The sequence below is a fragment of the Patella vulgata genome, chromosome 4 (genome assembly GCF_932274485.2).
Source record: "Patella vulgata chromosome 4, xgPatVulg1.2, whole genome shotgun sequence".
Taxonomy (NCBI): Eukaryota; Metazoa; Mollusca; class Gastropoda; family Patellidae; genus Patella; species Patella vulgata.
Genome location: NC_065882.2, coordinates 73,064,351 through 73,079,219, shown reverse-complemented (window position 1 = coordinate 73,079,219; position 14,869 = coordinate 73,064,351). Strand labels below are relative to the sequence as shown.

The 14,869-nt window shown below is 34.3% G+C and overlaps 1 protein-coding gene across 4 annotated transcripts in view; it reads left to right on the top strand.

Annotated features, from left to right (window-relative positions):
* Positions 1 to 14,869, top strand: part of LOC126819769 (rho guanine nucleotide exchange factor 28) — a 237,406-nt gene that overhangs the window by 51,077 nt on the left and 171,460 nt on the right. The window contains exon 1 of one of the 4 annotated variants that reach the window (XM_050547976.2): positions 4,699 to 5,037. The exons of the other annotated variants lie outside the window; for them this stretch is intronic. Coding sequence (XP_050403933.2) covers positions 5,009 to 5,037 — 29 coding nt within the window. The 5' untranslated portion in view covers positions 4,699 to 5,008. Of the gene's footprint in view, positions 1 to 4,698; positions 5,038 to 14,869 lie in introns of those variants that run through there. 4 annotated transcript variants of the gene reach the window in all.

Here is a 14,869-nt window from a genome sequence, read left to right as displayed (position 1 = left end):
TGTGATCTCTTTTGAAGGAATTGTCTTATTGTCCCATCTGAAGGATTATTGTCCTATCTTGTTGTATTATCTGAAGGACTTGTCTTATTGTAATGCCAGAAGGACTTGTCTTATTTTATGATCTGAAGGATTTGTCTTTTTGTCTCATAAGAAGGGCGGGGTTGGATGGCCGAATGGTTAGCATGTGAACGCTGTATCATAAGGTCTGTCATTGAGTCAACTGGCGTGGTTTCGATTCCCCGGTTGTATGTGACAAGGAGTAGGGTCGCCTGTCCAACCTCGTGGGTTTTCTCCAGGTCCTCCGGTTTCAATGCTAAAGACACCTACGCGCAAATGAATAATTGAAATAAAATTAAACCATATGTTAGTCCCGAAATGACCTAGTTTGTGTGGAGTGGACTTTAAACCCCATGTCTCTCTCTCTCTCTCTCTCTCTCTTCTCTCTCTCTCTCTCTCTCTCTCTCTCTCATATATACACACATGCAGTGAATACATGATAAAAGTTTATCTTAACATTATTTGACATGACGTGCAGGTAGTAAACATTACATAGATAAGATAGAATATTATTATGTATGAAACCGAGCTATACATGTAGGTATTGTTTGTAATTTGATCATACAGTTTTTATGATAGGTTATTGATTTTTACCTACAGCACTCGGCTAATATAGCTAGATATTATTAATATATACATGATTATTTATTATGTGAGTTGTAAATTGTAATATATATATATCTAGATGTATATTAATACGAGCAGGGTCTGTAGTAATAGACACAGATAATAGAAGTAAAAGGTAGGTTTTAGAGAGAGAGAGAGAGAGAGAGAGAGATTTAATGTCCTTAGACACAAACTAGGTGTCATTTTGGGACTAACTTATAGTTCCATTTTGTTTCAGTAATTCGATTTTGTGTCCTGGTCTTTAGCAGTGTAAGGAAACCAGAGCACCCGAAGAAAACCCACGAGGTTGGACAGGTGACCTTACTCGAATTAGCTTTTAGAATTTGTATTGAAAAAGGGAAGTGTTTATAATTGGGTCTAAGATATCTGTCACAGACATTTTCAGGCTTGTATACAGACTTTGATTCCTTTGGTGCTTGTCATCAGACACAGATTTAAAGGGGAAGAGAGGGGGGTTCAGTGTTATAGCCAGTATTTTGTTGATATTCATTGTGGGATGGGATTGTGGATGGAGCCCTACATTTGGCCCCCCTCTCCCTCCTATTGACAGCTTCTAGATCCGCTACTGCTTGTTATTTTGTGTAAGTTTTGTTCATTTTGTGTATTTTTGTTAGAATTTGTATTGAGAAAGGCAAATATGTACAGGCTGTGTTAGGCACTATTCCTCTGATTTTGTTAGTTTTGTTTATTTTTGGAATTTGTTTTGATACATAATCTAGAACAATGTTCAAAACTTCAAGTTATACTGTCTAATCAAAATGTCCTTCCTAGCACACTGCCTTGTGTATGCCGTTCTTCATTAGCCTTACTGATACAAAAATAATAGGACATTAGGACATTAAACCCCACTTCCTTTTCCCCTACCTGGTAAGGTCCCAGTGTATTATTAGCTATGTGAACTTTCCAGATAAGCAGAAAGTGGTCACAGGACGGAGGGCCTGACATGGACAGCTGTCTAGTTGATTGGATGGTATGGAAAAGCAAGGTCCCGTGTACACATTGGCGTGCACATAAAAGATCCCTTGGGAGCTGGAATTTGATATACATGTACATGTAAGAGTAGACATAGTCTGCTGCTCAGAACAAAATTTCCCTCATAGCATTCGGTATGGTGTATACTCGTCTTCATTAGCCCAGTATAGGAGCAGAACAGTAGCACGTTCATAGTGAATGCTAAAAAATCAGTTTGAACGGACTTGAAATAATATTCAGAATTGATTATTGGAATATTTGTGTGCATCTGTACTATTAAACTCTAGATCTTTCTCGTCTATCCGAGCTTTAAAATACGACACATTGTATAAGCTTTTGTTTGTTGACTTGCGTTTACATAGTGTACAAGTTTCTCTACTGGTCTTTACTACTTGATTGGACATTATTTGTCTTATTGTGGCTGGGTTGTTAGCTTTTCTCAAGAATTCTGTTCTTCATGTTGTCGTTTGTAACAAGTCAACAACATTCCATATTATATATTAATATTGGCAGGTGTGATCAAAATATTAGAATTATCCTCTTGAAAGTTTGGAATGCCGCAAAGATTTGGATTTACAGAGGATGATGGCGTTGTGTTGGTTGGGATTTCCTTATAAGACATTGTTGAGAGTTTTGACATGCTTTAGCTGAAATAAGTACATGAGTGCTTTATACAATGTACAGTAAAAGTCTTCGACATCAATATACGCAGCCACAAAGATCTAAACACCATAAAATATTTGTATTCAACATACATACATGTACATACATCTGGGGAGGAGTCATCATAGGATTAACCTGTTCCCCAATCCTTTTTCAGATGAAATAAAATATTGTTTATAAAAAAAATATATATATACATGAACATAGGGCCGACAGAAAATATCAATATTTCCAAAAATCGTCGGTAAAGCGTTTTGAAGGTCTATGATCAATACAGATTTAAAATGTCGATAATCGCGCAATTATACATGTAGGTAGCCACTTGTAAGAAGAAATCCATAAAAGATAAAAAGATAATCTGTTTCACAGTATTATTTGCAACGCTGTGCTTGCATCTAGCTTGGTAACTGTAATTATACAAAAAGTCATTAAACACACATTTTGTTTTTCACGCTCAACGCCATCGGGAAGAACTGTCCACCGCTTATGATAAGAGCAAATAGTTGCACATAACATTCAAACTTGTGTCCCTTCTTTTACTCTTATTTCTTTTGTCTGCTTGGTTTCTAAATCTTAATTATATACATCTCATATTGACCAAGAACTACGAGAAATAAACGGTTATGGTTATTATTTTTATGGCCATAAACGACAATGATATGTCGAGTGTGACGGTTCTGTCTTCCAAATAAGGTTGAATAGTTTTGACAGCTTGGTTTTGGTATGGAATGTTAATATTTTATTGTCAAATCAATGGAACAAATTTTACTTGTATAAATAATGATATTATAACATATACTCACATATAACTTGTAATTCATATACAAATTATGAATGTTTTCAAAACAATTGTTAGTAAATAGTTCTCAGATATTATTGATTATTGATTGGTGGATGGTCAACGATTATCAATACTTGAAACCAGTATCGATTGCCAATCCTATAGGTACATGTATATACAAGCCAAAACAAGGTAACATTTGAAGGGACTTGACCATCTCGATTTTTAGATACATCCGGTCAAAGAAATGTATAGACTGTGACGTCGTTTTTGTATGTGATTTCCCTAATGCACCTGTAAATCGTTAGAACTCATCAAAATATGACACTGTAAATTCAAACACGATTATTAAATTATAGACAACCAAAAAATCAACATAAAATGCCATGCAAAAGAGGGTTGGGGTGTGTATTGCTACTATTTGTCATCATGAATCAATAAATTGTAAAGTATTCCATTACAAGCAACTCATTCTAAATCTTGGCTTGGCTAATCTTGTAGATTCTGTTAATCCCTAAAAGTCTCCATTACCAAAATATTCACTGAATGAGCACATTTTTAGAAACTGGCAAGTATATTGTATTATAGTTTTGTTGAGATTTTGTCAACAGACTTTTAATTCTGTTAAAAGATCTTTTTGTGCTTTTTCCAGTACGTATAACAAAATAAATGTAATTTCATTCTTAAAACTAATGACCAAAATACTAAACCATGTTCAGTTGTCTTGTCAAACAAATTTCTACAAATTCTGGTCCCCTCTGTAGTTTTCAAAAATAGGTTATCCGACTAATTTCATCAAAGTATGGGAGGGCCTGGCAAGGGACAACATGTAGGTGATGAGACAGGTACCCAAGATCCTGTGTACACATTGGCGTTTGAGTCGACTGGCGTGGTTTCGAATCCCCGGTTGTACGTGACAAGGAGTAGGGTCGCCTGTCCAACCTCGTGGGTTTTCTCCGGGTCCTCCGGTTTCCTCCCACTGCTAAAGACCCCTACGCGCAAGCGAATTATTGAAATAAAATTAAACCATATGTTAGTCCCGAAATGACCTAGTTTGTGTCGAGTGGACGTTAAACCCCATTTCTCTCTCTCTCACACATTGACGTGCACATACAAGAACCGTTGATATTTGCCTTCTTAGCCTCTGGTTTGGAATATTGTTACTTTTAATTAAAAATTGTACCGTTGGAATTAAAAATAAGAGTCGGCCATAGTGCAAAATTTGTCTGGGCAAAATGATCCTCGTAGCACACTGTATGGCATATGCTCTTCATCATCATCCCAGTTTGTCATTTCATTTCAACAAACTATGGTCTCTTTCATTGTTTTCAGAACTAGGTCTCTCTTGTTGTCTTCAGAACTATGTTATCAAGTTTTAATGTTTTTGTTGACTTGTTTACCTTGTAAGAAGAGTAAGGATATAGCAGCAAGTGCTGTTTGTTTAATCTTTTGTTGCGTGTCCTTAACAAATAAACACAAACCCCTGGAACCAGAAGGCTTTGGTTGATATGTTTGCTCTAAAGTTCGCTCGAATTGAAATCGGCACCTTTGTATCATAAGCTTGGCTTTTTGAAACAGATGATACAAATAGTTTTCCATTCAGCGATTGGTTCTAATAAATTTCCCTCTTTGTTGGCACGGACGTTTAAATCTTTTAACCAATCGCTGCATGTTGACTCGTTGTTGGCTTCTGTTGACATTCGCCTTGAAACAATACAAGGACACCTTTTGAATGTTCCTGCATTTGCATTGTGGGACTGATACATTGCGTCAACAAGAAAACAGGGGAGTGCTAAATTTTGGATTTTGAATTTTGTGCATACAAGTTAAAAACAATTTTTTTTTTGTGCTGGATTTACTTTTGTATGATTATTTTTGGAGTTATGTTATCCTGATTTGTGAAAGAAGATGCGGGTGTTTTGCGTAGTTTTATCCAGGTAAGGTAACTCTCAATAAATAGAACATGAATCTAAATACACATTGTTTCCGTTGACCAATCGAATAACTGATAATGTCGGCATTGATTTTGGAAGAAGATGTTTGTGTGATGTGGGTAGTTTTACATTGATCGGTTCCAAAATAAATATTTTAAAACATCTATTGCTGTATTTCACTCTTCTAATGTTTTATCTGTTTTTATATATTACCTAGTAAAGGATAGTGATTTTGTTTTGTGTATTGCCCAGTAATAGATGAAATAAAATGAAATCAGGTGTAACATCATACTATTCTGCTCTGACTGAGCTATTGAAGATGGGCATTACAGTGTGCTATGAGGGAAACGCTACAGCCACCTCTTGTATCAAATTCCAACTGCCAAGGGATCTTTTACGTGTACGCCAATGTATACACAGGACATCGTTTTTTCATCCCATCCCAATGGCTATATGTTGTCAATTGCCAGGCCTTCTGATGAACTTTTTCAGCCAACACAGGGATTGAACACAGGACCTCCAGATTAGCAAGCCATCGTCTTACTCGGTGAGCCTCTGTGGCTTCCCCATCAATAGATACAGCCCTAGTGATATTGTTTTGTATATTAATCAGAGATACAGCCCTAGTGATTTTGTTATTGATATTGCCCAGTAAATAGATACAGCCCTATTTGTTCTTTTAACATCTGCTTCCACAAGAGTAATATCACAGACAATATCTAGGAGAAGCTGAAACTTGCCATCTTTCAATTTGTGGACAGTGGCCATGGATTGGTTTAGTGGGAAGGATGATAAACATAATGTTTGGTAGTGGATCATTTAGATACAGCCATACTGATCTTGTTTTCTATATTAACTGGTAATACATACTACATACATGTATACATGTACTATTCTTGCCCATCTTCATTATCCCAGTCGGTGCAGAAAAGTAGGACGTTAAACCCCATTTCATTTCTAAGCAAGAGGTCTCGTGTTTGAATGGACTGAAAAACCCAAATCCCATTGGAATTCAATGAAAATTAGGCAGAACTTCCTCATATTTTTCGGCATGGCGCATGCCCATCATGGTGCAGAAAAGTAGGACTTTAACCCCCAAAGAAAAGAAAAAAAAAGTGATCTTTCTTGTCAGCTCTGTCGCTATTATAAGCTATACTAGTAGTGATGAGTGATATACATAAAGCAGGTGCTTTTCTTTTAGAACATCTGATACCACTGCTAGTATATTTTGGATGTTCTCATAACTAACAATTTATATTGCACTTTTTTGTAAGAAATACTTCATCTTAAGAATGTTTAGCCATTGAATTCGAGTGGTAGTTTAGGGTTCATTTGATAGTTATATTTTACCTTCGCATCAATATGTGGTATTTGAAGCAATTTTAATTCATCTCATTGATGGATATTTTATAATGATTTGGTTTGGGGTTTTGCGTTTATATGTAATTGAGTAATAATTTTGGATTAGGTTAATAAACTTTTTTTCATTAATCTTGGAGCACAAGGTTCACCTATTGATGCATTATTATGGATTTGTGCTTGTGTTGGGTTATTTTGGGTGTACATATTTAAATTTAATTGATGCCCATATATTTAACTATTTATTACCAAAATTACTCATCAGCTAAATTTCTATATTGGATTTTAGGATGTCTTTTCACATTAGCGATTATTATTACGCAATTTTGTAATATATTAATCAATAATCATAAAACTACATGCTTTGATTCTCGGGCTCCAATATGTATTAATATCTGATGTACAATTAGTCCTCAACTATGACATTTCTTATGTTGCCATTTGACGCAAATTATTGTATGGCCGCAAAAATTATCAATTAATATGGACTAGATTTGGAAATATTGATATATGTTGTATATAGTTAGATTGAATGGGGGAACAAAGGAACACCATTAACACATCAAAGATCAATGTTGATAACTTGTGACGCTAATTACTCCATTTTTGTTTATAAATGGGGTCTTTCCTTAGCTAATGTAAAATTTAGTTTCATAACAATCTTAGTTTTTTACTATTGTTCACATAAGATAACTTATATTGTATCCAGTTAGCTGTCAACAGCAAGATCCTTCAATGCTTTAGAAGACTCCTCAGTAAGTACTGAACTGAATGCTTATGCCTACCATGCAGCTGAAAGCAACTGGCGTTTCAGCAACTGCAAGCAACTGAATGCAACTGAAAAAAGTCGACCTGAGCGCCTCTTACAACTCAAAGCAACTAGTTGCAGTCAGTTGCACATGTTCAACTTTCTGCAACTGGCTGCGACTAGTGGCAACTAGTTGCAATCGACATGAGCGTTCTTGCAACTGGAGTCAACTCGTTTCCATGAAAATAACATCCCGTGATAAGAGACATGTGTCATATGACTTTATAAATAAGCAAATGGAAGGGAACAAGACACCACTTTTCAAGTTTTGTTGATGTCGACAATAATATACTAATAGAATTGTAGCAAGACTGACCATGCCTTTGGGTTGCTTCTTCTAATTGATTCGCCATTTTGTTGATCACGTGATGAATAAATTAACAGTCACGTGTTCAGTGTGATCGCTACCAGTTCCGCTCCGAATTCAGTAGCTCCCAGTTGTCCTCAGTTGCTGATATGATCGACATAAGCACTCTTGCAACTGACTGCAACTAGTTGCTTTGTGTTGCAAAGTCGACATAATCCCCAATTTAGACATTTATCTTTGACAATATTGCATTTTACAAGTGATTCCTACCTCGCTAAAATGACGCAAGGAGACTTTAAGACAGAAAACTCGATTGTTGTCATCCACCCAATATCTTTCAATTCTATAATCCAAGTCCAAATTATCACTGTCACTCAAATTAGTGACTGCTGTCACTGTCCCAGTTTTATTAGGAATTAAAAATGTAAATGCCATGTGAATATTATAAGTGAAACATGCCTTCACAACAATGTTTTCATTTCCTGAAATAATTTACTACATTTGCACTGATTTAAAGGGCAAAGACTAAAACTGTATAATATTTTTCTCCAAAAAAATGGAATTTAATGTGGCAGACCAAGAATGTTGTTTAATGTGTTTGAAGGGGCTCGGTGATCATATTTATCCAGTTTGTCCACTTGTTTACTTAAAAAGAAATGAAAACGAAGATTCGATATAATTGAAGAAAGTTAATTTTTGGCACTATTTTTTTGGGTGTCAAATATGCTTTTTCTGCCGAAAAAGGGGTCACTAGTAAATATGGTGTAGTCTATCTATAGTGAGTTTTCTGAATGTAAATAAGTTTTTTTAATTCTTACATGAATTAATTATTGTTTGATCTCTCAACATGTCAAAAAAGTGTCAATATTTTAACTAGGGTTTGTTTGATATTTGGATGACTTCTGAACCATCTCTGGCAGTAATGAAAGAAAGCCGAAACAGTACTCACTATGAAGGATGCATGAATTTGAAAATATGTAGTTCAGATGGTATGGTTGTACAATTTGCCGGGAATCCAATTTAAAGCACTGAAGACTCGAAATTAATTAGTAGGGTACTAGCACTTGTAATTAATTAGTAGGTACTAAGATTAGAAATTAATTAGTAGGGAACTAGAACTTGAAATGCATTAGTACTGTACTAGGATGTGTAATTGATTAGTAGGGTACTGGCACTTGTAATTAATTAGTAGAGTACTAGGACTTGAAATTCATTAGTAGGGTACTAGGATGTATAACTAATTAGTAAGGTACTAGGATATGTAATTAATTAGTAGGGTACTAGTACATGAAATGTAGTTAATTAGTAGGGTACTAGGATATGTAATTAATTAGTAGGGTACTAAGACTTGAAATGTAATTAATTAGTAGGGTACTAGGATTAGAAATTAATTAGTAGAGAACTAGGACTTGAAGTACTAAGATTAGAAATTAATTAGTAGGGAACTAGAACTTGAAATGCATTAGTACTGTACTAGGATGTGTAATTGATTAGTAGGGTACTGGCACTTGTAATTAATTAGTAGAGTACTAGGACTTGAAATTCATTAGTAGGGTACTAGGATGTATAACTAATTAGTAAGGTACTAGGATATGTAATTAATTAGTAGGGTACTAGTACATGAAATGTAGTTAATTAGTAGGGTACTAGGATATGTAATTAATTAGTAGGGTACTAAGACTTGAAATGTAATTAATTAGTAGGGTACTAGGATTAGAAATTAATTAGTAGAGAACTAGGACTTGAAGTACTAAGATTAGAAATTCATTAGTAGGGTACTAGGATGTGTAGTTAATTATGACTTGAAATGTAATTAATTAGTTGGGTACTAGAACATGTAATTAATTAGTAGAGTACTAGGACTTTGACCTCCTCACCCAAATTTAATTCTTTAATATGCATTTATTTGAAATAACAAATTTTTCAGACAATATCTGATTTATTGTTATTTATTATCATACTAATGTGTTCATATCTGTAATGAATTTAAACTGGTGTGTTATTATCTGTAATGCAGTGTGTTTTAAATTTAAACTGATGTTACAATTATCTGTAATGTATAGTGTTGTAAATTTAAACTGATGTTACAATTATCTGTAATGTATAGTGTTGTAAATTTAAACTGGTGTTATAATTATCTGTAATGTATAGTGTTTTAAATTTAAACTGGTGTTATTTTCTGTAATGCAGTGTGTTATAAATTTAAACTGGTGTTATTATCTGTAATGCAGTGTGTTATAAATTTAAACTGGTGTTATTATCTGTAATGCAGTGTGTTATAAATTTAAAGATGCATTACATGTATGTAAGAATTATATATAGAGTTGTTAGTTCTTGATATAATAGTTTAAAAATTGAAAATGAAAATGAATATATTGAAAATTTCGGTGAAAATACTCTATTCTGAGCTCAGTTATGAGTTATTCAAGTTTGGACCAGAAATGGTGCTAAATACTCTTTATTGTCAAGTACCATTGATGCAATAATAAACAAAGTCTCAATTTTACATTTGAACGTTTATCGAAGATGTGGCAGACATATCTAACCCGCTTAATATCCTAGCGATCCAATGGTCTAGAGCAGTGATTCTCAACACAGGTGTGCCACAAAATCTTCCTAAGTGTACCGCAAAATTTTGAATGTTACACTAAGAAATTTTCTCACTAAAGAAGCCAGCTATTTGCAATTGACTGATGAAATTTGAAACATTACAATAAAGTAAGTGTTTTTCTTTATTTAGTTTGAGTCATTCTATGTGTCTATGACTAGTCTGTGTCTATGGTTGTATGCCGTCTATGACTTGCCATGTTTTTAGTTTGCAAAATTCAAAGATTTTCCATATATATTTAGCCAGGTGTGCCGCTATTTTTTTTGTGTGTTCCAAGGTGTGGCGTTTGCAAAAAAGGTTGAGAACCATTGGTCTAGAGAGAGTTGGTTGTGGGCTTGCCATGTTAATAAATGTCTAAATAACAATACATACATTTGAAGCCAGAAGAAAAAGACCTGCAGTAAGCAGATTTTACTCTTACACAATATTTTATGTGGTTTACGTCATTGAGTTTTATATAGACAGCAGGAACTTTATTCATTTACCATAAACATGATTCGTGTTGATAATCAGCTTAGTTTTAATAAAGCAATTGAACAAGTCATTGCTCCCAGTTCAATCAGGTTCACAGTTTACCTCGATTAAAGTTACAATTTCATATTTTCTAAGAAAGTCAAAACATAATTATTTTTATGTCTTTTGCTCAATAGGTTGTCAACTCACTATTATACGATCTTTCTCACACTTAAAAATCTTCACACCGGAAATAATAACCCAATTAGCTCCCTTTTTCCTATACCCCACCATGGAATAGCTATCTTCAAACGTTTGAATTTTTGCCAATTTCTCAACTGGCAATAGTGAATTAAAGGATTAATAGGATTATTCTTTAACAAGGTAGGACTGTTTATAGATACCATCTATTTTAGGGCTTTATTTTAATACATTTTAAAAATATAACTTAAAAATATGAAATTGTAACTTTAAAGAGACAAAAACTGTCTTATAAATTGTTTCTAGGCGAATGCTAAATCAGAGATAGTCCTGCACATATGACGTCATATGTGGATTGTGGGTTAGGGTAAGGTTTAGCCTTGGCCCGGGGTTAGGGTTAGCACTAGCCCTGTTTACATCTCAAGAAATCTGCAGGTCCTAACCCTTACCCTAACCCACATATGACGTCATATGTGCAGAACCATCTCCGATCTAGCATTCTCCTCGTTTCTATGGAGGGAGAGAGAAATGGGTTAAAATCCACTTAAAACAAACTAGGTCATTTCTGGACTAACATGGACTCAGGAGAAACCCACGATGTTAAGCAGGTGACCCTAATTCAACCATGCCATTTGACTCAATACTTCAAGTCTTTATCTAGGAAAGTTAAGATAGCAGTGTCAAATTATTCAGATTGACCAAGGTTCCTGTGTACATGGACATAAAGAACCCTTGGTAGTTGGAATTAAATGAAGGGTGGGCAAACTTCCCTCAACACACGCTGTCTGCATATGCCTGTATTCATTAGAACATTTGATGCAGAAAAGTAGGGAGAGTTTAATGTCCACTCGACGCAAACTTGGTCATTTCGGGACTAACATATGGTTCATTTTTATTTTAAAAATTTGCTTGCGCATAGGGGTCCTTAGCGGTGGGTTTATTCGGCCATCACCCCCCCCCCCCCCCCGCCCCCACACCCCCCGGAAAAGTATGACATTAAACCCTGTCTCCCTTGTGTTTTGACTTCCGAGTTTAAGCCTTGATTAGAAGGATAATCCTATTAGAGATTCATCTTTCACAATATTGTGGTTTACAAGTGATTCCCTTTACCACTGAAATGATGCAATGAGACTTTAAAAGGGTTGTTGACTGTCGAGTTTAAGCCGAGATTGACAAGTTTATATGCCGGTCTATCTATTTGTCGAGCGTCGTATATTGACTAATGATTAGATTAATGATGTAAAAACTAGGTGTAACGTGTTTCATCTCGTAATCTTATCTCACCAGGAAATTAAATCACAGGATTATATCCTTATACACATATTTAGTCAGTTAAGTATTCGTGGTACAGAGGATGCAAGTTGTTTGACTTAACAACAGAAATATGGATGTACATAAAGAAACAGATAATAATAGGTAAAAAAAAAGTGGGTTATTTACCTCTACTTGGGCTATTAGATCACTTGGTCAAGAAATACGTGTACAATAGTCCAAGTCTGGATATTACAGTATCTGGCACAAATTCTGGTTTTGTTAAGACGCCATTCCTCTGGTGTCCAGCGCTAATTTTTTCTTTTGTTTGTCGATGTTGTTATTGATATTTTTAATTAAATTTGAGGCAAGAAGTTAAAAATGTCATGTATAAGTTGAACGGTACCTGTCATTTTGTCAGATACATCAAAAATAACTAGTTGTGAAATGTATTTCATTAAAAACTATTTTTACTTTGCATCACTAAGAAAAAATCACTGATTTCTGATTTTTGCTTGGCAAGATGTGATTATTTCTTTTTGCAGTGTTTGTCAATACTTTCGGCATTGTTTAACTTTGTCAGTTGTGCAGGATAGTGTCTAGTTGTTTGAAAGGGATAAAAAAAAAACCCAAGGTCCACAAACCCTTGGCAGTTTGAATTCAAAGTAGGAGTAGGCCGTAGTGCGAGTGTCCGGGCAAAATTTGTCTTTATAGCACACTGTATGGCATATGCCGTCTTCAGTGCAGAACAGTAGGACTAGGATGTTAAACTCCATATCATTCATTTCTTTTTGCAGTGTTTATCAACATGTATGAAATATAATCTAAATGTGACTAATGGGCGTATCTCATATTGTACATGTAATTCAAAGTTCAATATTCAGGATATAAAAACATGCCAAGTGGTGTATTAAAGTTACTGATGATAATTTTCACTGTTTAAACCATACTAAAACATTCAAATTGATTACTGGTTTTTAACTTTTAATTAATAAAACAAAACTATAATATCAATTGTGGATATACTTCTGGCTTGAATTCAGGCAGATAAATTAAAAAAGGGGCCTGTTCAAAGATTTCGGCAAAAGTCCAGGTGGCACTGACTCATATTTACTATATCCTATACATGTATATCGTCCGTAGTGGATGCCCAATGTTGACTAATTTTGAATTTGTTCGATCTTTGTAAATACCTCCATCTTCATTAACCCAGTCGGAAGAGAACAGTAGGATGTTAAACGAAATTTAACCATATTCTTTTTAGAGATTCAACTTTTATAATATTTTAGTTTTCACAAAATTCAAAACGCTCTAATAACAATCAGGGACTTTAATTAAATTATTGTTCTTAGTGCAGTGTTCTTGGACCATCTCGCTCACTATCTATTCACCAAATTATTATTTCGGTTGTCAATGGAAACAAATTTTTTGAGTTTTCTACAATTTTGAATATGGCTCGAACAGTAATGTCTAATAATACTTCAGAAGTATAACACAAGCTGAAATTATCTTATAGGGTGTTTTTTCTTTCACAGTTTCGAACTTGATTGAAGATGTGAATACCTATGAAAAGAAATTCTTCGCTTGTTTGCTTTGCCAAGACACTCTGTTTCTTTGGCTAATTCAATGATTGATTTTATTGCACAGCAATTTATCACATAGTCCCTGACTGTTTTAGACCTAATGACCTAAACTTCTCGCGTAATGACCTTAAGGTATGTTTAAACTCTGGCGTTATTGTGTGAAGAAGTTTAATTAGGTGAAGAAACTATTGTAAAGGTGGTGGAGTTTACAGGACAGAAATGGTTAGTCATTAACCCGATTCCTAGAATAGTCTATTTACGACATCACGTTCTAGTCTCAAATTGTTTAATAATTCAACTGCTTCATCAACCTTATGTCATGTGATTAGTTTGTCGATCGATAAATTTTTTTGGGAGGAGAATAGAAATGATTGGCTACCGAAGAATACCTAGGCTTGATTTTTTTTGATTTTTTTTTTTTACCAATTTTTCTATATTTGATTTTGATTTTAAAGTTCTGATGTTCCACTTTAAGCAATAGGAATCACTTGCAAATTACAAACAATATTCTTAAAACTTATTCTTTAATATCAGTCTAATAATCGTTCAATTCCGTTCAGTAATTACAGACATCTGTGGAATTGATATTTCATTGATTTATGCAATAAGCCTGCCACCATTTTGTTAAATCCAAGTCTGGACATTATCTAGCATTAGTATTATGATTTGGTTTTCTTAATTAAATGTTAAATAATCAATCTGAGTACATCTTAGCGTGAATTAAGCCACGAGAAACTTTATATTTTAGCCACAAATGCAAATGGCACATTGGTACTTTAATTATGGAGTTTAAAATATATCATAGGCGTCCATATAGTTTGTTTTGTTTATTTCCAGCAGAGGTTTATTTTCTCCCTTTTGCATTGAAAAAAAAAGGCAGAATATGACTATAAATTCTGAAAACTGTTAGGATGAAAATGGATGAGCATATTGTTTGACTGTTAACCCCATAAGACCAATGGTCTTTATTTTCTTCCTGCATGTACCTACACTATTTATTCTTTGTACATTTTTATCCTCAACCTTATTTCTAAGATTTTTTTAGTGCCTTTTTCTTTCTTATACCTTGTACCTTCTACGTGCAGCAATTCGAAAGTGACCTTATGAGGAAGAAAAGGTACCGGACAAAAATGTCAAATTTTGGATCGAATATATCCCCAGATGACTTGAAGGCTTGATATGACAAGAGGAGGGAATTATTCAGCTTTGAATAGTTAATACTCACTGGATTGGAGATTATTGACATTAATTAGGTGTTATAAATA